Raw genomic sequence first — 21734 nt, forward strand, 5'->3', positions numbered from 1 at the left:
ATAAATTATTTCACTTAACTCGCCCCCCCTCCTGCTCTGCTTGCTGGGGAGGGAGAGGAGCTGGAACTGCCCCCACCCACCTCCCCCAACCCCAGGAGCTTCAGGAATTCGCTGCCCTAATGCTTCCTGGGCTTCCTTCGGGGTTCCTGAGGACCAGGATTCGATGTGGCTGCCCTGAGCTGAGGGGTGGCAGCAGCTGGTTTTATTGGGGTCAGGCTGGAGGCAAAGCCCCAAACCCCCTCCTGGCAGGAGAAGAGAGAGGGGCTACGGAGTGAGGGAGGAGGGAAGCTCCAGGACACGGTAATTTCCCCATGGTTAGCTCTAACTCCCCCCCCTGCGCTTGTCTTTCCACGTGCATTGACAAGCCAAAAGCCCCCAGCTCCTTAAGATAGAAAGATCTCCTTTATTAATGAACCCCAACAGTATTTCTTCAGATACAGGAGTTTTGGAACTCAAATACTCAGAAGAAAACAAGTTAATATTGCATTATTTTCCTAAGAAATACTGCAACTTATTTCCGGTAACATATTGCAAAGCGAAACAGCTTGAAAAGAACAAAAAAAAAAATTAAAAAAAAAAAAAGAAAAGAAATTTAAGTCAATCAAACTGGAATTAAGGTTTGTTTTCTTGGAACGATCGAGTCCTCGCAAGCACAGCTCGTTTCTGCAGATTACTCCCCAAACTGTCGTACAAACAGACCCCGATTGCTTGAATTCCTTATGAGCCCACAGAGGTGCAACATTAAAAGCTACGATTATCGGGTAGCAAGTGCCCCAACCTTCATCCTCCACAGCAGCCTCCGTGCCCCGGCTGTTAACGGGTTGTGAACGTCTTCCCCCTGCAAGGATGGACGCGGAGAGAGGTCAGTGCCTGTTCCGGGCTGCCTCTGGCTGGCTGCTGAGCTCCAGGGCAGCTTTTTGGCCAGCAGATGCTTGCCCTGAGCTCTCAGAGACACAGGTAGGGGCAGTTCAGGGCTCAGGGGTGTTTTATATGGCACCGAGTGCAGAGCAAGCCCCACGGGAAGGCTCCTAGCCCCGTTGAGCTGCTGACCACAGGCAGGAGGAACCTGCTCCGGCCCCCAGCTGCCCACAGCACCCCCCCGTCCCCGTTTTCCACTCACGTGATTGTTTTCATTTCTTTCTTCTCTGCGTCTGGACGGGCACGGTTCAGCACCTTGAGGAAATCCGATGTTTTTGCCCTCATGCGCGTGTGAATATAGGCCTGCAGAAACAACGCGGGGACGCTTCAGGATCCTGTCCTCACGGCTGAGGTTTTTGATTTTGAGTCTTTCAGCTAACCACAGCTCAAACCTCCCCTTTCCCCCCCTGGCTGCATGCCCTCAGTACCTTTGAGCACTTGATGTGATAGTGCAGGTAGTCCCGGAACGTGTGGATCAGGTTTATGGTGTTGTCTCTGGCAGCAGCGTTGGTGTGACGGGGGAACAGCACTGAAAGAAAAGCAGCCACACGACCCCATTACCCCCTTCCTGACCCCATTATCCCCTCTCGACCCCATTATCCCCTCCTGGAGCTACCAAAGGGCTTCAGGCTCCTCTGCTGCTGCAGGCTTTGCTCCCTACAAAGAGCCCGTTAGCGCGCTGCGTAAGCAGGATTAAGCACCACTTGTGATTTCAAACACAGGGCTTAGCAGCGCTTTCCCACCCGCTGTCACGTGCCCAAGGCTCTCTCCCAGCAGCCTGGACACAGCTGGAGGCCAGGCCGAGTGCCCAGAGGTGACGCCACCACCGCAGGGAGCTGCAGGGAGCTGTGGCTGCTACCTCGGGGCCGTGCCCCACATCCAAGGGCTGAAAAACCTTTGGTCTGCGCTCCAATCCACAGCCACGCCGGCCTGAGCAGCCAGCCAGGACCCCCAGTTTCTCTCCCTTCAAACAGGAGCAGGGTTTGGGCTCCTCAGCTCTGCTGCCCAGGAGGAATCGATGCCTGCTGGCCAGCAAAGCGGTGCCTCCGCAGGCAGGGGAAGGTGCTTCGGAGACAGAAGCGTTTGGCCGAGAGCAGAGAGGAAGAGCTGGAGACACAGAGCTCGCAGCCCCGCTCCTGCCAGTGACTGCTGGGCCAGCACTGCACAGCTGGCTGCAGCTGGAGCAGCCACAGCTACAGCCACATGCCCGTGAGAAAGAAGCCTCTGATTTCCCTGCTCTCACACCAAATTTCACTTGATCCCGACAGCGTGTGGCTCGCTGCCCGCTCCCCAGCTCATAGCCCCGGAGCTGCCCGCTTACCGAAGGTGATGTAGCCGATATTGTCGCCGACGGCTGCGTCGGTGTCTTTCAGCTCCAAGGGTGGCTCCCTGTGGCTGAAGAGCACCTGTGGGGCTGTGTGACTGGCCCGGCGACCCTCCTTGAACTCCTGAAAACGACAAAAATCGGGTGATTCCCACCGTGGCACGCCAGGAAAGCAAGTGGGGCTCCTCTCTCCCGCAGGGTCACTGGGCAGAGGTTTCCCAGCTTTCCCTGCCATTGCAGAAAGCATCTCCCACCAGGTGGCTTCACCTGGGCAGGAAAAGGCACCTGTGGGGTTTGGAACTTGTGCGTGAAGCCTGCTCCTCCCAGCTCTTCTCTAAGCCCTGAAACAACGCCTCCAGGCAGATCTTTTCCCACTAGGGAACCTCTCAGGAAGCAGCAAACACTCGTTTCACGTGGGATGAGCCAGCTCTGCATTGCAGGACCGTCCCTAAACGGGGCTGGGAAAGTCCAGACCCCATCTCCTGTCCCGAGGCAGCACAATCTCCCCCCCTCTGCCTCACGGGCAGGAGGACCCGTGCTCCTGTTGGAGAGCCAAGTAGTTCACTGGGGTTTCCTTCACGAACGCTTAGCCTGCACTTCTGCCCGCCGATACCAGAGGGGATGGCTTCACTGGTTGGTTAATGGCCAGGTTTTTCTCCATGAGAGCCCAGATAAGCAGCTGGGTGTTACGCAAGAGCAATAGCTGGAGGGAAGGAGCCAGCGTGACTCAGAGTGGAAACTCTTGTGGCCAGGCAGGAACAGGATTTGCTGTAGTGAAAACCAAGAACTTGGGACACGCAGACTCTGGGACAGCCACTCCCTTGAAGCCTTGCCCTCTCCCCAGGAGCCTCACAAACCCGGTTTTGTTCACTTCACACCTCCCTGCTGGCTTATAAAGCTCAACTGCAGGCTGTGGGCAATGCTGGTGGGGAACAGCTCAAAACCAGAGCAGATGCCCTGCCCACAGCTAAACACACAGACAGCAGAGCCGTGAGGTAAGATACCCACTGCTGCCATCACAACACACCCTGTCGCAATGATCTTCAGCGCAGGTGAACTGGTATCCAGCAAACTGGGCCAGTGTCTCGCTGCCCCCAGGCCTGTCAGCAGGCAGGAGGGCAAAAGCTCAAACCCCAGACCCTTTCTCCACGATGCCCGTTTCCATACCTGCATGAACACCTTCCCAATCACCACGTCGTCATCATCCTTAAATACCGTGCTGAACACAACCGTGACGCGGTCCTTTTTTGCCTCCACATACCTGCGGGGGGGGGGGGAGAAAGGAGAACCCGGCTGTGAACAGAGCTGCTGGAGCTACCACCGGACGAGGAGGCAGCTGCGTGACGAGCTCAGGTAGATGCAACAAACCCTCACGGGCCCGCCTGCTGGAAATTTCCCCTCCCAAGATTGTATTTACACAGAGCAAAACATTTCTGTTGGGAGCGGCCGATTCCTTTCCTGCGTGCAGCCACAAGCGCTCCTGCTAATAGAGGCTCTTGTATAACGTCTCTGCAGCCTGAGGGGTGAGCAGAACCCTCCCAGGCTCCTTACAGCCTAGGACAGGCCCTTATTACCACGGCAAAGCACAGAGCAACAGCGTTTCCTGACCTTCCACCACATCCTACAGCTCTGAGCAGAGGTCTGCCTCCACTCCTCGAGCACTTACATTGTCTCATCGTCCCTGTAGTGGATGACGGCTCTTTTCTCTCCTTCTTTGCCCTCTTCTTGGAATTTGAAATACTTCTCAAAGACCGAAGCAAAACAGTTGCGCTTCAACATGCCGGCTTGGTGCACGATGGCATCCTTGTCCGCTGGGAGGTTCTCCAGGTCGTAGAGCAAGGAGACGTTGTAACCTGGGGAGGGCCAGACACCAACCTTCAGCATCTCAGGGCCTTACTGCAGCCAGGCACACGTTTTCTGCAAAGAAACGCCCACAGCCCAAGCACCCCGCCACCACCTGTCCCACCTTTGCCTCGAGGCCTTCCAAAAGCCCCGGGGGCGACCGCTTCCCACCCCCCTGCTGCCAGGAGCCGTGCCCGGTGGGCACGTGGCCAGGGCAACATCCCCGGGGCTCCTTCCTGGCTCCCAGACACACGTGCGGGCTGCGTTTTGTGCAGTTTTGTGCAGTGAGTAGGAAGAGAAGCTGTCACAGGTAACCATGGTTTTCCTGTGCCTCACAAAGCCTCTCTGCGAAGAACAAAGACCCAGCCGTGAGGAACAGCGGCTTCCCGGGGGAGGGCTGCGCTGAGCGTTACAGCTCGTGCCGCGAGCTGCTTCAGCCCTGACGTGCACAAGGCACCCTTCGGGTTGCCATTCGCTGCACAGAGACGCAGACATCGGGCTCTGGAGGCACAGCCTCCATCTGAGCGTTTCCGAGGTGACCTGAGTCACTCTGGAGCTGCACGCACACACGGTGTGAATATTACAGCAGGGTTACCTGATTCAGGATTTACCAAGTAGCTCCCATAGACTTTCTTCAATACCTAGGAAAGAAACGGACAGGGTTTTTTTTTTCCAGAAGTTTGAAATTTAGATTTTTTTTTTTTCCCCTGGTCAAACGGAGCGTGGCCAAACAGCTAAGTCACTGGCTTCTTGTTGTATTGCCTCCTCCTTCTCCCTGAACCCCGCTGGCAGGGAACAAGCTGCAGGGCAGGAGGCAAAACCAGAACTTTTTAAAGTTCTTGCTAGTTTTGAACTTCTGTGGACAAGAATCCCCCTTCCACATGCCTCGTGGCTTCAAAGAACGGTCAGTGGAGCTCGGCACGGCAGCTCTGAGGGCTCCAACCCCCCTCCCACCCTGAGGGCAGCCCCCAGGGGTTTAGGATGCAGAAAACCTTGCAGAGCACGCCCTGGTGCTCTCCCTGCACGCTCAGAGATGAGGTCAGGTGCAGCGTGGCCGAGCGATCGCCTGCCTGGCCTCAGCCCATTCCGTGGGACAGATGGGGATGGAGAGGAGACTGCCAGGTGGCTTGGATGCCTCCCAGAAGCAGAGCCGCCCACGGCACAGCACAAACCTTTCTTCGAGCATAATCACTGCTGAATTTTACATCAATGGCAATTTTCAGCTGAGCCACGGCTCCGTGGCAGTGAGGGGGCCGGGAACAGGAGGCATTTCGCGGAGAAGCACAGAACGACGCTGTGGCAGAACTGGCCCTCCTGGGCTGACACCCACCAGCACCACGCAAAGAGGATGCACGGGCTCTCTGCACGCCAAAAAACCTCCTCTCAGCAGAAAGCCTGCCTGCAGCGGCCCGGGGAGATGCTCTGCCTTAGCAGGAACTCCACTTCGGCTTCCCAGCGGGGTTTCACCAAAGACCGAGCGGAGGAAGTGCCGAAACAAGCTCCGTCTTCTCCAGGGAAGCACGGAGAGAAGCAGTTTGTTAAACGGCGGTTTAAAAATGCAACTTCTATTTAGTCAGCACTCCCGAGGCAGTCCTGCAGAGATCCCATCTTCCTCTCAGAGCTTGACAAGTTGGCTGGCAGCTGCCCTCACTGCCAGCACGGCACCAGGGCCTGAGCACAGCAGCCAGGGGCAAAGAGGCCTCGTTGCAACCTGCAGGGATTCACTTTGGGCTCAAACCTCCCGTTTCTCGCCCGACTCTCTAATTCCTGGACCGGTTTCCTCGTTTCCCTCCACAGACAGACACCCAGTGGCAAAAACCTGCAGGGTGCACCCCGTTTGCTAACGGGAGGAGATTTGAAAATTGACTCAGGAACTGAGTCACACTTCCTGCCTCGCCACCCAACCACGGCTCAGAGAGGCTCCTGCTTTCTACCATAAATGGCCCTCCGCAGCCCGAGCCCATTCAACAGGAACTGAACCTGCTCCTTCGCACAGCAGCAGCAAAAAGGGAAGCAGGCCGTGATCAAGGTCTGCACACACGGCTGGAGCTCATCAAGCGTGGTTAGAGTCAGACGAGCAGCGCCACGGGACTCTGGAGTTGCCTTGCTGCCTTCCTGCACTAGAACATCTGCCAGGGAAACTGCTTCTGCCAGGCCTCGCACTCCTTTGGAAGGGATTTCGGAGTTAGTGATGCCTTTTTTTGCCCTTCAGGCTGTAGGGTCAGAAAAGATGACTGCTAATTCCCAGGAGAATGGGAGCGTGCTTTGTCTTCTAGCAAAGCGGGACTCCTGCTTGGCACAGGACTGTCAGCACAAGGTGGAAGCACAGACAAATCCAGACACTTCTCTGCAAGTCAGACCCTAACAACATCCCAAGGGCACTGCCTGTGCTGATGAAACCTCTGTAGGCTCAAGGCACTGGATGTCCAGAGATACTCACCTCGTCAGCACCATGTTCCTGGAGTTCTTTGTAGAATTTCAGAGAAATACTGACCATCACTTTTGTCTTATCTCCGTTGGGGTTTGAAATATGGTAAAGGACTCCATCGAAGTCTGTGAAGCAAGAGAGAAAAACGTAAGGAACTCGAGAGGGAGCGTTTCCTATTTCTGGGGAACTCTTTCCCTGTGCGTTCTAGGAATTCCATGGGGTGACACGTTTCCTGTCCTCACAGATACACCACGAGAAAGCCCTCACTGGGTAACATCACACTGTTATCCTTCAAAGGGCTGGAACAGCTTTGACATGCCCAGCACAGATCACAAGATCCAGCCTGGTGCCACTCAGCATCCCCAGCAAATCTGCTCGCCTTCAGCGCACAGGGACACAAACGCGCGGGGATGGGAGCCGTCTGGATGCCAAGCACAGCAAGCGACTGATGTGCCCACCAGGCCACAGCTGCAGCCTGGGGGAGAAAAAAAAAGCCATCAGCAGAGCAAAGGCAGCTCAGGCACTGCCTGCTGAGCTTCCACTTCGCTGCAGAAGGGGCAGCAAGGGCAGGAGGGGGGCAAGGCAGCCCTCCGGGCACCCAGCACGCTCCGTTTGGCCGCAGAGCCCCGCAGCTCGCACAAATTCCTGGTAACAGAAGTGAGACATCGGCTGCTGGCGAGCACTTGTGCTTCCTCGCTGCTTCTCATCCTAGAGAGGAAGCTTCAGGCTCCGAATTCATCTCGCCTGGCACCCCAAGCCAGCTTTCTAACAACCCTGAAGACCTAATAGCAAACAGCACCACGTCTGGGGCTGGAGAACGGGCGAGGTAAAAGCCAGCCAGTGCTCACACCAAGCACTGTGACTGCCAAAATCATCCCTGGGGGCTAAGCCCCGGGGAAGGTGGACGTATAGAGAAAACACAGGGCAGCCTACAGGAGGCTTGGCACCTGCAGCACACAGCTCTGGGTGTTCAGAGTCTGTCCTGGCGCTGCTCTTCCCTCTGCCAGCGGTGCTGGGTGAATTTGGGTGCGCCAGGATAACCACAGGCAGGCCACAAAAAAAAAAAAAAAAAAAAAAAAAAGAAAGGTGAGGAGAACTCAGCGCTTACCTGCAAATGTTACTTCTACTGCCTCTGGTTTATTTCTGGAAAGAAAAAAGGACAGAGAACAAAGGAGGTAAATGAGAAATCAAACAGCAGCCTCCAAGCTGTGAAGAAAAGAGGATTAATTTCCAGTGCTGTATTTCTCCCAAGCAGCTCTGAAAAGCCTTCTAGCTCCTGCTGGTCGGGTAGCAGGTAACCTTTGACAAGAAGCCTCGGCTCACTCCCCATTCCTATCAGAACCAGTCTTACCAGAGAGGGTATAAAACAGGCCTCGAAGCTGGCAGAGATTGCTGCTATTTGGAGTTTAATAGGTTTGGAGATCACAGACTGCAGATTTCAAGTGAGTTAGGGGACACTTTTGGGGACAGTGCTGGGGACTAACGCTACCAGTGCCGCCTTTAGGATCTCAGAGCAGCACCAGAAGCATCTCACACGCCATTTGTGTTTAGGTACGCGGATTTAATAACCCCTTCACAAAGGGTATTTGCCAGTTTGCCTGTGAGAGTTTTTTTTGCCAAAACTTGCCCTGCACAAGTGTCCCGCTGGGTACCAGGCACCACCAAGGAAGCAACAACTCCCTATTTACCTTCTTTCAGCTTATCCCAGAGAGGCTTTCAGTTTTTTTTCCCCTGCTCAGCAGAAAGCATTGTTCTTCCAAGCGCTTTCCTGCAGGCAGTCTCATTCCTGGAAGCCCCGAATGACCACAACGTGCTCGAATCAGCAGGCAACGCAGAGCCCAAGGCACTGAGCAGCACCAATCCCAGGCCGTGCACGGGGTCAGCTACGCTTTCCGTGGGCAGAAAGGGAGGAATCATCCCCCGGGCAGGGATCCTAAGTGGAAGGGAGGAGGCGGTGCTGCTTCCTGAGAGCCATTAGCTGCGAAAAGCAGCATCCCTTCTATTTGGGAGACCGGAGAGGCTCCGTCCGTGGTGCTGCATCCCTGAAGATGAAAACCATGCCCCCGAATTGTATCTAAACCACTGCTGCTCGCCGAGGACTGCTCGAGGCAGAGATGGGAGAAAATCCCCGCGATCCCACACGGTCAGACGACGCAGACGCGTTCCTCTTTTAGAGCGCCACACTCAGACTCCGGAATCAGCGCGGATGGCAATAGAAATTTTTTTTTTTTTTTTTATAAAAAAAGCAACCCGTGTAGGAAGCTTTAAAGATAGCGCAGTCAGGCACACGAGAGCTGGGAATATTAAAGAGGACGCATCCTCAAAGCTGGGCTCCGTCTCCTGAGAGTCACAGCGCTCAAAGCCCAGTCCCCAAGCGCGCAGAGCTGTCACCTCCTGGCTCTCGGCAGCCCCTCCAAACACAAATCTGACGGTGAGGAGCGAGGGGAGCACCTGGCAGACAATGAGCAACGGAATGATTTTGCTGAGGAAGGACAATGAGCCCCTGCTCGCTCAGCCAGCACCTCGGGAGAGGGGAAAATGACTTGTCAGGGTATTTCAGAAGCTGAGATCTCGACCCGAGGCAGGTTAGGAGCTTTGCACGCCAGCCTTTGTTCTGCACACAAAAGCTCCGGGCGGGCACGGCCCCGTTTCCACTCGTTTCATCACCAAAGCAACTTCTTTTAAGGCGGATTCTCTCAGCTCTCGGCCTCGGGGCTGGCGGTGAGAAGGGCGATGCAGGGGAGAAGCGGGGAACCGGGCGCAACTCCCGGGCGCTGGAAATCCAGCGGCTGCCTGGAGCGCTCACGTGAGCCGCATGCAGAGCTCCCGGCGGCCACGCCGTGCCGCAGGATGGCTTTCAGCTTCCAGTCTCGTGCAGGGGGAGGCAGGGAGGCTCCCGGCCCTCGCAGCCCGGCAGTTTGACCACCCAGCAGCTCGGCTCTGAGCGCTGCCTTCTGCCCGGCACATCCCAGAGCACGGGGTGCCCGTGGAGGGATGGCAGCAGGCACTCGGGAGCAACAGCAAAGCTCTGCTGGGACAGCATCGCCTCAATTTTCACGCAGCCGACTTCCAAACTTCCCTGCCTCGCTCTCAGATATTCTAATATTTTGCTCCATAGGAGGGGAAGAAAACAAAAAAAAAAAAAAAAAAAAAAAAGGGGGAGGGGGTGAGGAATATGTCAAAGCTGAGAGCTTCCAGCTCTGAGCAGAGCTCGCAGATCGCTGGAGTCGACACGCAGAGCGAGCCAGATTCGGAGACAGACTGCAGGCTCTCGCTGCAGAAAGGTCACCCCAATAAAAAAATGATGAGCAACGGCTAAAATTATCCACATGGTTCCTCCACAATCCAGCTCCTCCACCCGATTCCTGCACACCGCTCCCCGGGAGGCACTCGGGAAGCACTCCCGGGGGTGACACGGAGCTGGCCCCTCACGGGAACCAGAGCTGCAGGGCACAATGCCCTGCCTGCTCCCTGTTCATGCAGATTTGTTTTCTTCTGCACGGTGGGCAAGCACTAAGGCACGATTTGGGATAAATGATTAATTTGCCAGCAGTTCAGGGCAAGCTACGTGTGGCTGCAAAGCCACAGCCATGGAAACGAGCCCCGTGCCACACCTCCCCTGCTAAATCAGAGGGCAAATTGGGGTGAAGATTCACTGGGCACAAAGACAGTCACCAGCACTTCACTTCTAAACCGGGCTGTTATTTTTCTCTCTGTGCACATAGCAAAAAAAAAAAAGACACGAAGATGAAAACCCCGAACCTGGCAGAGCTCACTTCCTCCCACCCCGTTTCTCTCAGCAAAGGGAAAACCCGAGCGTGCCTCCAGCTCCCAGGCAATTCCTCGAGGCACAGCGAGCCGCCCTGCAGCCCGCGGAGCAGTTTGCTCCCTCCACACCCGCAGAGGCTCAGCCGATGCCCCGCGGAGCAGCCAGGTATTCCCCCAGCTCGGCAGCTTTCAGCACCGAGTCGCTAACCGCAGGTATTTTCGCAGCGGCTTCGGGCCACGGTTTAAAGACGTTTGCAAGACGTTGGTTTAAAACGAGAAGTTAGAGAGGTAAATTTAAGAAGCGTCACCCCCAGAGACCTGAGAAATCAAGCGAGAGGGGGGAGCACGGAGGAAATGGCCTCGGTCACAGGGCTGCGAAAAGCAGAGCGCTTCTCAAGTGACTCGAGGATAAAGGTGGCACAGAAAAGGGCCCGGCCGGGGGTCCCTTCCCCGAGCAGCCAGGGCAGGCTCCACCCCACAGATCCCAGCGCCGTGCTGGGCTTCTCTAGGCTTTGTCCCCACACAAAGGTGCCCGGTGCTGCTCTTGCCAGCAGTGGCAGCAAGCACAGGGACAGCTGGGCTGCAGGCACAGCCACCCGAGGGCCACCCCAGGGGCTGAGGCAACCGGGCAGTGCTGCAGGTGCCCCACAACCGGCCCCGACACCCGCACACCCCCAGCCCCGTGAACCCAAGGCTGGGGCTGACCCAGGGGTGTGACAGGAACCCGCTCCCCGCCCCCAGGCAGTGGCTGCGGGCTGCCGCTGCCTTCCTGCCCCTCACCCCTACTCCAGCCCCATCCTCACTCCCTCAACGCCGCAGCCCCTCCCCACGCCCGGGCCCTGCCCATCCCCTCCCCACTGCAGCCGTGACCGCCCCCACAGCCCCCTATACCCCTCCATAGACTCCTAATCCCCCCATAGCCCCCTATACCCACCCCCACAGCCCCCCAATCTCCCCCTCCACAGCCTCTCAATCCCCCCATACCCTCCAATCCCCCCCACAGCCCCCTATGCTCGCCGTAGCCCCCCAAATTCCCCCCACAGCCCCCAATCCCCGCCCACAGCCCCCAAAATCCCCCCCTACACCCCCCAAATCCCCTTCATACCCCCAAATCCCCCCCACAGTCCCCCAAATCCCCCTCCACAGCCCCCAATTCCCCCCTATAGCCCCCAAATCCCCCCCTATAGCCCCCAAATCCCCCCTATAGCCCCCAAATCCCCCCCTATAGCCCCCAATTCCCCCCCTATAGCTCCCCATAGCCCCCAATCCCCCCCGTTTGGCCCCCTATATCCCCCTCACACCCCCTAAATCCCCCTATATCCCCCCACAGCCCCCCAATCCCCCCTCATAACCCCCTACAGCCCCCCCCATCCCCCCCCCCCCCCCCCACCCCTCCCCCACCCCCTCAGGCCCTGAGGCCTCCCCCGGGCCCCTCCCCTTCCCCCCCCCCCACCGCTTCCCCGAGCCGTACCCGGCGGCGGCGCCGTCGAACTTGAGGGTGAGGGTCTCCTCCACGATGCGGTTGTTGACCTCCAGCAGGATCATGGCGGGGCCGGGGGGAGCCGAGCTCCGCTCCGCTGCGCGCACCGGGGGGACCCGCCCGAGCCCTGCGGCCGCCGCTTCCGCTTCTCCTCAGCGCCTCGCGCGTCACTTCCGGCACCCGCCCGCCGGCGGGAGGGAGGGAGGGAGGGAGGAGGGCGCATGCGCGGAAGAGCCGCTGGGAGGACACGCCCATCTCGGTGACGTCACGCTTGTGGGCGTGGCTACGGAGGGGGCGGGGAGAAGGGAGGGGTGGGTGGGGTGGGGGGGGTGAGGGGGTTATGGGGGGGGGTGCAGGGAATTTGGGGGGGCCCCAGGGAAATAGGGGGGGCCCTGGGAATTTGGGGTGATCCTGGGAATTTGGGGGGGCCCCAGGGAAATAGGGGGGCCCCTGGGAATTTGGGGGGGCCCCAAGGAATTAGGGGGGGTGCAGGGAATTTGGGGGGGCCCCAGGGAAATAGGGGGGACCCAGGGATTTAGGGGGGCTCCAGGGAATTTGGGGTGACCCTAGGAATTTGGGGGGGGCCCAGGGAATGTAGGGAGGCCCCAGGGAATTTGGGGTGACTCTGAGAATGAGGGGTGCCCCAGGGAATGTAGGGGGCTCCAGGGAATTTGGGGTGTCCCCAGGAATGAGGGGGGGCCCTAGGGAATTTAGGGGGGGGGGCAGGGAAATAGGGGAGCCCCAGGGAAATAGGGGGGACCCAGGAAATTTGGGGTGACCCTGGGAATTTAGGGGGCTCCAGGGAAATAGGGGTGACCCAGGGATTTAGGGGGGCTTCAGGGAATTTGGGGTGACCCTGGGAATTAGGGGTGCCCCAGGGAAATAGGGGTGCCCCAGAGAATTTAGGGGGACCTCAGGGAATTTGGGGTGCCCTAGGGGTTTAGGGGTGCCCAACGGAATGTAGGGAGGCCCCAGGGAATTTGGGGTGACCCAGGGAATGTAGGGGTGTCCCTGGGAATGAAGGGGGCCCCAGGGAATTAGGGGTGTCCTAGGGGTTTAGGGGAGCCCCAGGGAATATAAAAGGGTGTGCCAGGGAATATAGGAGGGGCCCAGGGAATTTAGGGGTGCCCTAGGGAATATAGGGGTGTCCCTGGGAATTTGGGGTGATCCTGGGAATGAAGGGAGTCCCAGGGAATTTAGGGGCGAGCAGGGAAATAGGGGAGCCCCAGGGAAATAGGGGGGACCCAGGAAATTTGGGGTGACCCTAGGAATTAAAGGGGTCCCAGGGAATTAGGGGTGCCCAAAGGAATATACATGTAGGGGGGCCCCAGGGAATTTGGGGTACCCTAGGGGTTTAGGGGTGCCCCAGGGAATGTAGGGAGGCCCCAGGGAATTTGGGGTGACCCTGGGAAGGAGGGGAGCCCCAGGGAGATATGGGGGAGCCCCAGGGAATATAGGGGTGTCCCGGGGAATTAGGGGTGTCCCAGGGAAATAGGGGAACCCCAAGGAATATAGGGGAGCCCCAAGGAATATGGGGGTGTCCCAGGGTATTAGGGGTGTCCCGGGGAATTTAGGGGACCCCGGGGAATTAGGGGTGTCCCAGGGAATATAGGGGAACTCCAGAGAACATAGGGGTGTCCAGAGAATATAGGGGTGTCCCAGGGAATTTAGGGAAACCCCAAGGAATATAAGGGGGCCCCAGGGAATTAGGGGTATCCCTGGGAATTGGGGGTGTCCAAGGGTATTAGGGGTGTCCCTGGGAATCTAGGGGAGCCCCAGGGAATTTGGGGTGTCCCAGAGAATTTAGGGCATCCCCGGAAAGAGGGGGTCCCCAGGCCACCGGAGCAGCCGTGGGGATGCAGGGGGAGCCCAAGGGGTGCCCCAAAATCCCAAAGCAAGGGGAGGGGGGGGGTTGCCCAGGCTGGGGGGGCCGTGGAGGCTGCCACTTCCCCTTGGTGGAGGAGATTTTGCAACCTCGCTTCCTCCCCGGGCCCCATAAAGCTGCTCCTCGGCACCGGGGCGGCCGGCACAGGTGAGGGACCCGCTGGCGGAGGCTCCCCCGGGCACCCCAAAGCTGCTTTTGGGGGGTGACGGCCCCAGAACGAAACCCACAGCCGGGGCACGGAGGGGAGAGGGTTGGGGAGATCTCCCCAGCACGGCTGGGAAGGGGAGAGGATTTTTGGGGTCCGGAGGAGGCAGCTGATGGAGGGTGAGTCTGTGGGGTGCTCGGCTTTGGGGTGGTTTGGGGACACCCCGCTCCTTCTGCGGGGAAGGGGGTGCTTGGGGGGGGAGCCCCCTGAGCTCCAGGAGGGGTCCTTTTGGGGTGAGCCCCCCCAACCCAGGGGGGACCCCGGTGTCCCCAGGAGGGTCTGTGAGCGGGGTCGGGAGGGGAAGCGGGGGGTTTCCCCTTTTTTTGGGGGGAAATCCGCTTCCTCCGGGGGGGGGGGGGCGCAGAGGAACTGCAGGGATTGTGGCGGCCAAAAATAGGGCGAGGGGAAGCGGGGACAGCTCGGGGGGGTGGGTTTGGGGGGAAATCCCCCCCAGCCCGGCCAGGAGGGGAAGGTTGCTCCTGGGGTGAGCGTCGGGGTTCAGCCCCGGTGCCACGGAAGGGCTGGGGTAAAAATGGGGTCGGAAAATGGTCCCAAATCGTGGTGGGGCAAGGCTGGAGCCCCGGTGGTGTTTGGGGACAAGGGGCAGGGCGTGGAGGTGTCCCCAAGGGCCAGGCTGGGCTCCACCTGCCATTTCCCCATCGCGGGGGCCGCGGGGGTGCCCGGCAGCGGAGGAACAGGAAAGCCAGAGACGTGAAATCTTCCCAAAACCGCCCCGCAAAGGGTGACACATCTTTCCGTCCGGGGGGTGCAACCTCACACGGGGACGGGACGGGACCGGTGGGGAGAAAGGGGTGAAACCGCCACCAAACCCGCCCCGTGCTCGGGGAGGTGCCGCGGGGTCCCCAAATATTTCCGAGGCGCACCCCAAAAATGGGGATTTGGGGGTGCTGGAGGAGGCGGGCTGAGAGGAGGTGGCTGGGGACCCCCCCCGCCTTGGGGACGGACGTGGAGGGGGCACGGGATGGGATGAGGTGGGGTGGGTGGGGGGCGTTGTGCCGGGGGGACGCTTTGGGGACGGCGCCCGGGCGCCCCGTGCCTGGCACGGGGGATGCTCAGGGTGCCCGGTGGCTCGCAGGCGGGATGGACACCATCTCCTTCAACGGGGACCTCTCGGATTTGCTCTACAACTACACCTACGACTACAGCACGGCCCTGCCCGACGCCGCCATCCTCTCGTCCCCCTGCCGGCCCGACGGCTCCGTCCTCAACAAGTACCTGGTGGTCTTCGTCTACTGCCTCGTCTTCGTCCTCAGCCTGCTGGGCAACGGGCTGGTGGTGCTGGTGGTCACCTCCTCCCACGCCAACCGCTCCGTCACCGACGTCTACCTGCTCAACCTGGCGGTGGCCGACCTGCTCTTCGCCCTCACCCTGCCCCTCTGGGCCGCCTACCGGGCCCACGAGTGGGTTTTCGGCACGGTGATGTGCAAGGCCGTCTCGGTGCTGCAGGAGGCCAACTTCTACAGCGGCATCCTGCTGCTGGCCTGCATCAGCGTGGACCGCTACCTGGCCATCGTCTACGCCACCCGCGCCGCCACCGAGAAGAGGCACTGGGTCAAATTCGTCTGCCTGGGCATCTGGCTCTTCTCCGTGCTGCTCTCCCTGCCCGTGCTGCTGTTCCGCGAGGCCTTCGTCTCGCCCAGCAACGGCACCGTGTGCTACGAGCGCATCCGGGGCGAGGACACGGCCAAGTGGCGCGTGGTGCTGCGGGTGCTGCCGCAGACCTTCGGCTTCGCCCTGCCCCTCCTGGTCATGCTCTTCTGCTACGGCGTCACCGTGCACACCCTGCTGCGCACCAAGAACGCCCAGAGGCAGCGGGCCATGAAGGTCATCCTGGCCGTGGTGCTGGTTTTCCTCGTCTGCTGGCTGCCCTACAACATCACGCTGGTGAGCGACACCCTGATGAGGACGCGGGCCATCGCCGAGACCTGCGAGCGCAGGAACCACATCGACACGGCCCTCTCGGTCACCCAGGTGCTGGGCTTCTCCCACAGCTGCCTCAACCCCATCATCTATGCCTTCATCGGGCAGAAATTCCGCAACAGCTTCCTCAAGATCCTGGCGCAGCGCGGGCTCATCAGCAAGGACGCCGTGGCCCGCTACGGCCGCACCTCCTACGCCTCCACCTCCGGCAACACCTCCACCACCCTCTGAGCCCTCAGGGCAACCCCTCAGGGCACCCGGGTGGCCATAAATGAGGGCTGCCGGTGGCTGGGGGTGCGTGTGGCCACCCGTGTGCGCGGTGCCGTGCGGCGGGGAGGGTGGCAGCGGGGTGACTCTGAGCCCTGGTGGCACCGCGACGCTGTGGTGAGGTGTAAGGACACCGAGCGTCGGCACGGGGGGGACCCCGGGGAGGTGCCGGGTGCTGCCCGCCCTCCCCGCCCGCCTGGGATTTTGGGAACCCGTGGCCCCCGTGTGACAGCTCAGCAATAAAGGAGGTGGCGGGTTTGTCACCCGTGTGTGGCTCCTGTTGGCCGGGGGGCTGGGGCACGTCCCCGCTGCGCCACGCTTCCTGGGGACAGCGGGCACAAATCCCTGCAAGATGCCCTCCGTGGCCCTTCCCTGCCCGTGGGGACAGCGAGCTGGCCCTGTCCCCCTGCCCCCCCTGAGGGTGGCAGCTCCTGGGGCACCCACCCCGTGTCCCCCCGGTGCCGCGGGGCCGGCCCGTCGTTGTGCAAGGAGCCGGGAACCTGGCCTTACACAACCTGTGTGGGGTGGAGGGAGCTTTTCCGCCCCAGCTTGGGCAACCGGGGCTGGCAGCGGGGTGAGGAGGGGGCTGTGACCCTGCTGGGGTCCCGCCTGCCACCCTGCTTGTGCCCAGCATCGGGGTTTCTGCCCTAGGGTCTCCCCAGGAGGGTCCCACCTTGTTCTTCTGTCCCCCCTGCTCCGAGCTCTTGGGGAGCCTTAATCCCGGGGGGCCTTAATCCCGGGGGTGTGCAGGATGGGGACAGCTGGGGACAGGGCATGGGGGGTCCCCCGCACCCAGATGCACGGTTTGGGGGGCTCAGGGCAGCTCGGCAGGGCCAGCCCAACACCTCTGTGTCTGGGAAAGCTCTTGCCCAAGCGGCGCCTTGCAGCCCGGCAGGAAACCGGGGCTGTTGGCCAAGAGCCCTCAACACCAGGACGGGGCAAAGCCTGGGACACCCCTGCTAAGGGACAATCCCCGTGGGGAGGGCTCGGACACCCCCGTGCCACCATCCCCCTGCCCACCCCACCCCACTTGTGCTGCCGACGGACAGACGACACCGGAGGCGCTGGGCTGGCAGGACCGGGTTTGTTTCCCTCTCCACGGGCCGGCCGTGAGGAGAACATCTCAGCCCCAAAACCCGGGGTGCCAGGACCTGCCCGCACACCCCGTGCCCCCATGCGCAGCGGGACAGCCCCCCCTCGGGGCTCACGTAGCCGCCGGGTGCCTCTGCTGGTAGCAGAGCAGGCAGCACCTCCCCTGCTTGCCCACGTCCACGGAGCACGCGTGGCACACCTTGCCCTGGCACAGCCTGCCAAGAGGAGGGGGTGCGGTGAGGGCTGTGCCACCCTGGCACGGCCTCACCACGTCCCCCGGTGACCCCCGGTGTCCCCCGGTGTCCCCTGGTGTCCCCAGGAGCCCACCTGCAGCTGTAGCGCCGGGAGAGGAGGCGGAAATCCTTGTGGCAGCGGGCGCACAGCCCTGCCTCGCGGGGAGCCGGGCTGGGTGCCGGAGCATCGATGCCCTCCGTCTTCTGCCACAGGGCGTCCTTCTCCCTGCGGGGAGGGAGGGGACACGGGGAGGGGACGCGTCACCTGGGCTGGTCGTGGGTGCGTGCGTGTGCCCGGGCGGGTGACGGGGTCCGTGCAACAGCCCCTCTGCAGCTGCTGTGCCCAGGTTTGTGCCCGGGTTTGTGCCATAAGCCACGGGTGACAGCCTCGCTGCTGCTGTCCCCGCACCGTGGAGGGGGTCTGAGGGTGTGGGAGGCTGTGGGAGACCCACGTTGGGCACCCGAGGGTGGCACGCCAGACCCCTGGGCTCTGGTGCCCTCCTCTGGGCGCCGGGATTTGGGAGCCCTCGCGTGGCCCCGCGTGGCCCCGTGGCTCACCGCAGCAGCTCCAGCAGCCGCCCCTTCATGTCGCGGATCAGCTCCTGCTGCCGCGCCTGCTCCGCGCCGCGCGTGGCCTCCCGCTCCAGCGCCTCCCGCTGCGCCCGCTGCAGGGCCGCTGCCCAGCGCTCCCCGTCCTGCCGGGCCCTGCCACGGGGCGGGCACGGCACCGCTCAGCCCCGGGGGTGGCCGTGGGGAGAAGGGTTCCCCGTCCCTGGGTGCCTGTCCCTCTGTCTGTCCCCCAAAGCCAGCCGGCTCCCCGGCCCCACAGCTCGCCGTCCCCGCACCGTGCCCATCCGTCCCTCCCCACACCCGGCCCTCTGTCCCTCTGCCCTCCCAGCCATCCGATCGCCCCAAATCCATCCCTCCAGCCTCCCCGCCCATCCCTCTCTCACCCCAAATCCATCCTTACCCCCCCCACCCCACCTCCATCATCCCGCCCGCCCCCCATCCCTCCCTCCCTCCACCTCCCCTTCCCCCTCGATCCCCGAACCCCTCCCTGCCCTTCCCCAGCCCCCCAGATCTGCAGCGGGGCACCAGGGGTCACCCCTCCCGCGTGCCCGTGTGCTTGTAGGGCCGGGGGTCCCCACGGTGTCCCCCCCCCACCTGCTGAGCTGCTCCTGCAGCCGTGCCACCTCCTCCCTCTGTGCCTGGAGCTGCTGCTGGCTCTGCCGAGCCTCCTCCTGCGCCTCCTTGGCCAGGGCTGCCAGGCGCTGCGGGACAAGCGGGGCTCAGCCCTCACCCCCTGACCCCCCACCCCACAGCGGGACCCCCCCAGCTTGCCCGTACCATCGCCATATCAGCTGCCGTGCCGGGGTCCCCCTCTCCCTCTCCATCCATCGTGGGGTCCTGGGGACCCCGGGCGAGCTCCAGCGCCCTCCGCAGCACCTCCTGGAGCGCAACCACCTCGCCCGGGGTGCCCACATCCTTCGGGGTGCCCTCATCTTTCGGGGTGCCCTCATCTTTCGGGGTGCCCGTCCGTGCCCGCTCCTCCAGCGCATCCTGGCAGTCCTGCAGGCGCGAGGCCAACGCCGCCGCCTCCCCCAGCGCCGCGGCCAGGCGGGCGCCCTGCTCCTCCGCCACCTCCCGCCACCTCCGGGCCTCCTCCTGCGCCCGTGCCAGCGCCCGCGGGCCCCCCGCCTCGGCCAGCGCCCGGCTGAGGAAGACGTTGGTCTCCCGCAGAGCTTCGGCCTCGCGCTCCCGCAGCCGGGCCTGCCGGGCGCTGCTCTCCTCCCGCTGCCGGTGCCGCCGCTCCTCCCGTGCCAGCCGGGCCGCCAGCGCCCGCGCCGCCTCCTCCTGCCGGCACAGCTCGGCACGCAGCCGGGCCACCAGCAGCGACGCCTCCGGCCCGGCCGTGAGCCCTGTGCCGGGTGGCGGTGATGGGACGGGGTTGGCACCCAGCTGGGGGACCTCCGTGGTGCTGGGGATGTCCCCTTCTTCCTCCTTTGCATCCTCGTCCTCCTCCTTTTCATCCCCGTCTTCCTCCTGTTCGTCCTCATCCTCCTTCTCATCCTCCTCATCCTCCTCTTTTTCATCCTCATCCTCCTCCTTTACATCCTCCTCCTCCTCCTTTCCATCCCCATGACCTTCCTCTTCATCCTCCTCCGTATCCAGCTCCCTCTCCACGTCCTCCTCCTCCTCCTCACCCCCCACGGCTGGGCTCGGTGCCCTGCGTGGTGCCGCGACGGGCTGCGAGGGGTCACGGGCATCGCAGGGTCCCCCTGTGCCGGCACTGCCGGGCTGTGGGGCTGTCTTTGCCAAGCTGGGGCGCACCAGTGTCCTGGAGGGGACACGAGGCTCAGGGCCACCGAGGCCACCGGGTGTCCCCCCCCCCACGAGCCACGCTCCCCGTAGGGCCCAGCACTGATGGAGAGGGCTGAGCGGGGCGCGGGCGCGCGGTTGGCACGGCCGGGGGGCCCTGGATGAGGGCAGGGAGGGGATGCTGATGACCGAGAGCCTCCGGTGTCCCCCCCAAATTGTCCCCGTGCTCACTCAGAGAACATGGGCCAGGCGGTGTCCAGGTCAGCCCTGCGCAGGGCCAGCTGGAAGGTGACGCCGTCCAGCTCGTACAGGCTGCCCAGGATCTCCGCCCGGCGCTGGGGGCTCAGGAAGGGGCTGCGGGCGTAGTACCACTCGCTGCAAGCACACAACGGGCTCGAAACCCCCCCTGGCCGTCACCCCACAGCCGCACCAACCCCCCCGATGCTCTCACCTCAGGCTCTCGGGGTCGAGCAGGCAGAGCTGCAGCGACTCGGCCAGCTGCCGGTGCACCAGGCAGTAGCGCAGGAAAGCCCGGCCCCTGCCCACGGGGGTCTTCAGCTTTGGGGGGGGGGAGCGAGGGTTAGGCAGCCCCCCACACCCTGCTGCCCCCAAAGCCCAATGCAGGGGGGCTCCGAGGCTGGTTTTGGGGGCTCAGGGAGCATCGGGGGCGCTGATGAGAGGGGAGGGAATCGAGGAGTGCGCGAGTGCCCGTGCGTGCAGGGGGGGTGCGCGCACACACGCGGGGGTGCCCCGTGAGCCCCCCCCTCCCCGTGGGTGGCCCGTGCCCACCTTGTCCAGCGAGGTGACAAATTTGACGCCCTCGTGCTCCTGCCGGCGCCGCGCCAGGCCCTGGCACAAGAAGTCCCAGTAATCCTTCCGCTGCCCAAAAAAACTCTTCTTCTCCTTCAGGTCGAACTGCCAGGGACACGGGCACGGTTGGGGGGTCCCCGTGTCCATCCGTCCCCCTCCCCAAGCTGTCCCCCCGTGGTATCCATCCGGCTCCTCCAGTGGGCACCCAGCGCGGCTCCTCGCGGTGTCCCCAGCTTGGGGACAGCCCCGGGCGCCGTCTCCGTGCCTCAGTTTCCCTCGGGGCTACCTGCAGGAGGAACTCCAGCTGGGCGCAGAGGCTGTGCAGCTCCCGGCTGCCGTCGGTCACCGGCCGGTTCTGCTCCCGGTAGCCGCGGTTCAGCTCCCCGATGGTCTCTGCGGGGCGCCGGGGATGAGCTGGCACGGCCCTACCCGGGCACCCTGCCCAACCCCGCAGCTCCCAGATCCCAACCCCGGGGATTTCTGCCCGCAGGTGAAAGAGGAACCCGGGGAGGGAGGCGCAGGGGGGAGCGGCGGGAGCAGGGGGGCACAGGTACCCGGTGGGTGGCGGTGGCGGGGATGGGTTTGGGGGCACGGGGGAGCTGTGTTGGGGTGCCAGCGGGATATTGGGGACGTGGGGACACGCTGGGGGGGTCGGCACGCTGCCACACTTACTCTGCAGGTCCCTGATGACACGGTTGAGCTCCCCGTCCCCTGCCATGGCTCCGTCCCCCAGCCCGGAGGGGGGGGCTCTGCAAAGGCAGGGTGCCTGTTAGGGGTGCCAGGCCTCTCCCCACCCCACAGACAGGGGTTAGGGGTTTTACCCCCCCGGCTCCACCACGGGGCTGCCTTCCCCTCAGGGAAGAAACGGGGGTGGGCTCAGGCACCCATTAACCCCATTAACCAGGGTATGGGGTGGGCAGTGCCGCCCCGTCCCGTGCGCCCTTGGCTGCCCACGGTGCCACGTCCCCAAAAACCTTTGGGCTCTGCCACTGCCCGGTTCCTCAGGGTGCTGCTGGCGCTCAGCCACCCCTCCCGTCCCCGTCCCCGTCCCTGTCCCCGTCCCCGTGTCCCCCAGGATTCAGGATGTGGCTTTGGCACAGGGGAAGCGCTGCCTTCGCTTCTGCTCTCGCTTCCCTTGCGCGCGCCACGAAGAGCGCGGGGGGCTCCCGGCACGGGGCAGGGGGGGGGGTGGGGGTAGGAAAAGGGGGAGACCACCCCAAAT

General features: G+C 62.4%; 3 protein-coding genes across 3 annotated transcripts; 1 reads left to right on the plus strand and 2 right to left on the minus strand.

The window, feature by feature from the left end:
- Positions 1-380: 380 nt before the first annotated feature.
- On the minus strand, positions 381-11927 carry ARPC2 (actin related protein 2/3 complex subunit 2). The gene is made up of 10 exons (XM_032190439.1): positions 11752-11927; positions 7621-7655; positions 6525-6637; positions 4680-4725; positions 3909-4095; positions 3410-3503; positions 2240-2366; positions 1347-1447; positions 1121-1221; positions 381-838 (listed from the first exon to the last, which is right to left on the minus strand). The coding sequence occupies exons 1-10, from the start codon at positions 11823-11825 to the stop codon at positions 814-816; spliced, it is 903 nt and encodes a 300-aa protein (XP_032046330.1). The 5' UTR covers positions 11826-11927; the 3' UTR covers positions 381-813.
- Positions 11928-13937: 2010 nt separating this feature from the next.
- On the plus strand, positions 13938-16022 carry LOC116490999 (C-X-C chemokine receptor type 2-like). The gene is made up of 2 exons (XM_032190668.1): positions 13938-13969; positions 14947-16022. The coding sequence occupies exons 1-2, from the start codon at positions 13963-13965 to the stop codon at positions 16020-16022; spliced, it is 1083 nt and encodes a 360-aa protein (XP_032046559.1). The 5' UTR covers positions 13938-13962.
- Positions 16023-17262: 1240 nt separating this feature from the next.
- RUFY4 (RUN and FYVE domain containing 4) lies at positions 17263-21230 on the minus strand. The gene is made up of 11 exons (XM_032190062.1): positions 21185-21230; positions 20799-20905; positions 20492-20617; positions 20154-20260; positions 19934-20077; positions 19496-19721; positions 18731-19453; positions 18556-18654; positions 17942-18078; positions 17478-17609; positions 17263-17365 (listed from the first exon to the last, which is right to left on the minus strand). Exons 1-11 carry the CDS (start codon positions 21228-21230, stop codon positions 17263-17265), a joined length of 1950 nt encoding a protein of 649 aa, XP_032045953.1.
- Between the last annotated feature and the right edge of the window lie 504 nt (positions 21231-21734).

The sequence above is a fragment of the Aythya fuligula genome, chromosome 6 (assembly GCF_009819795.1).
Source record: "Aythya fuligula isolate bAytFul2 chromosome 6, bAytFul2.pri, whole genome shotgun sequence".
In the NCBI taxonomy this organism is placed as follows: domain Eukaryota; kingdom Metazoa; phylum Chordata; class Aves; order Anseriformes; family Anatidae; genus Aythya; species Aythya fuligula.

Excerpts from the sequence above, each read along its gene's own strand:
- ARPC2 (XM_032190439.1), bottom strand. The coding sequence starts at position 11,825 with ATGATCCTGCTGGAGGTCAACAACCGCATCGTGGAGGAGACCCTCACC. Across the intron at positions 3,504-3,908 it reads TACAGGGACGATGAGACAAT|GTATGTGGAGGCAAAAAAGG; the intron begins GTAAGTGCTCGA and ends CCCCCCCCGCAG. Across the intron at positions 2,367-3,409 it reads TTGGGAAGGTGTTCATGCAG|GAGTTCAAGGAGGGTCGCCG; the intron begins GTATGGAAACGG and ends TGTCGTTTTCAG.
- RUFY4 (XM_032190062.1), bottom strand. The coding sequence starts at position 21,230 with ATGGCAGGGGACGGGGAGCTCAACCGTGTCATCAGGGACCTGCAGA. Across the intron at positions 20,618-20,798 it reads AGCTGGAGTTCCTCCTGCAG|TTCGACCTGAAGGAGAAGAA; the intron begins GTAGCCCCGAGG and ends TGTCCCTGGCAG. Across the intron at positions 17,366-17,477 it reads TCCCGGCGCTACAGCTGCAG|GCTGTGCCAGGGCAAGGTGT; the intron begins GTGGGCTCCTGG and ends TCCTCTTGGCAG.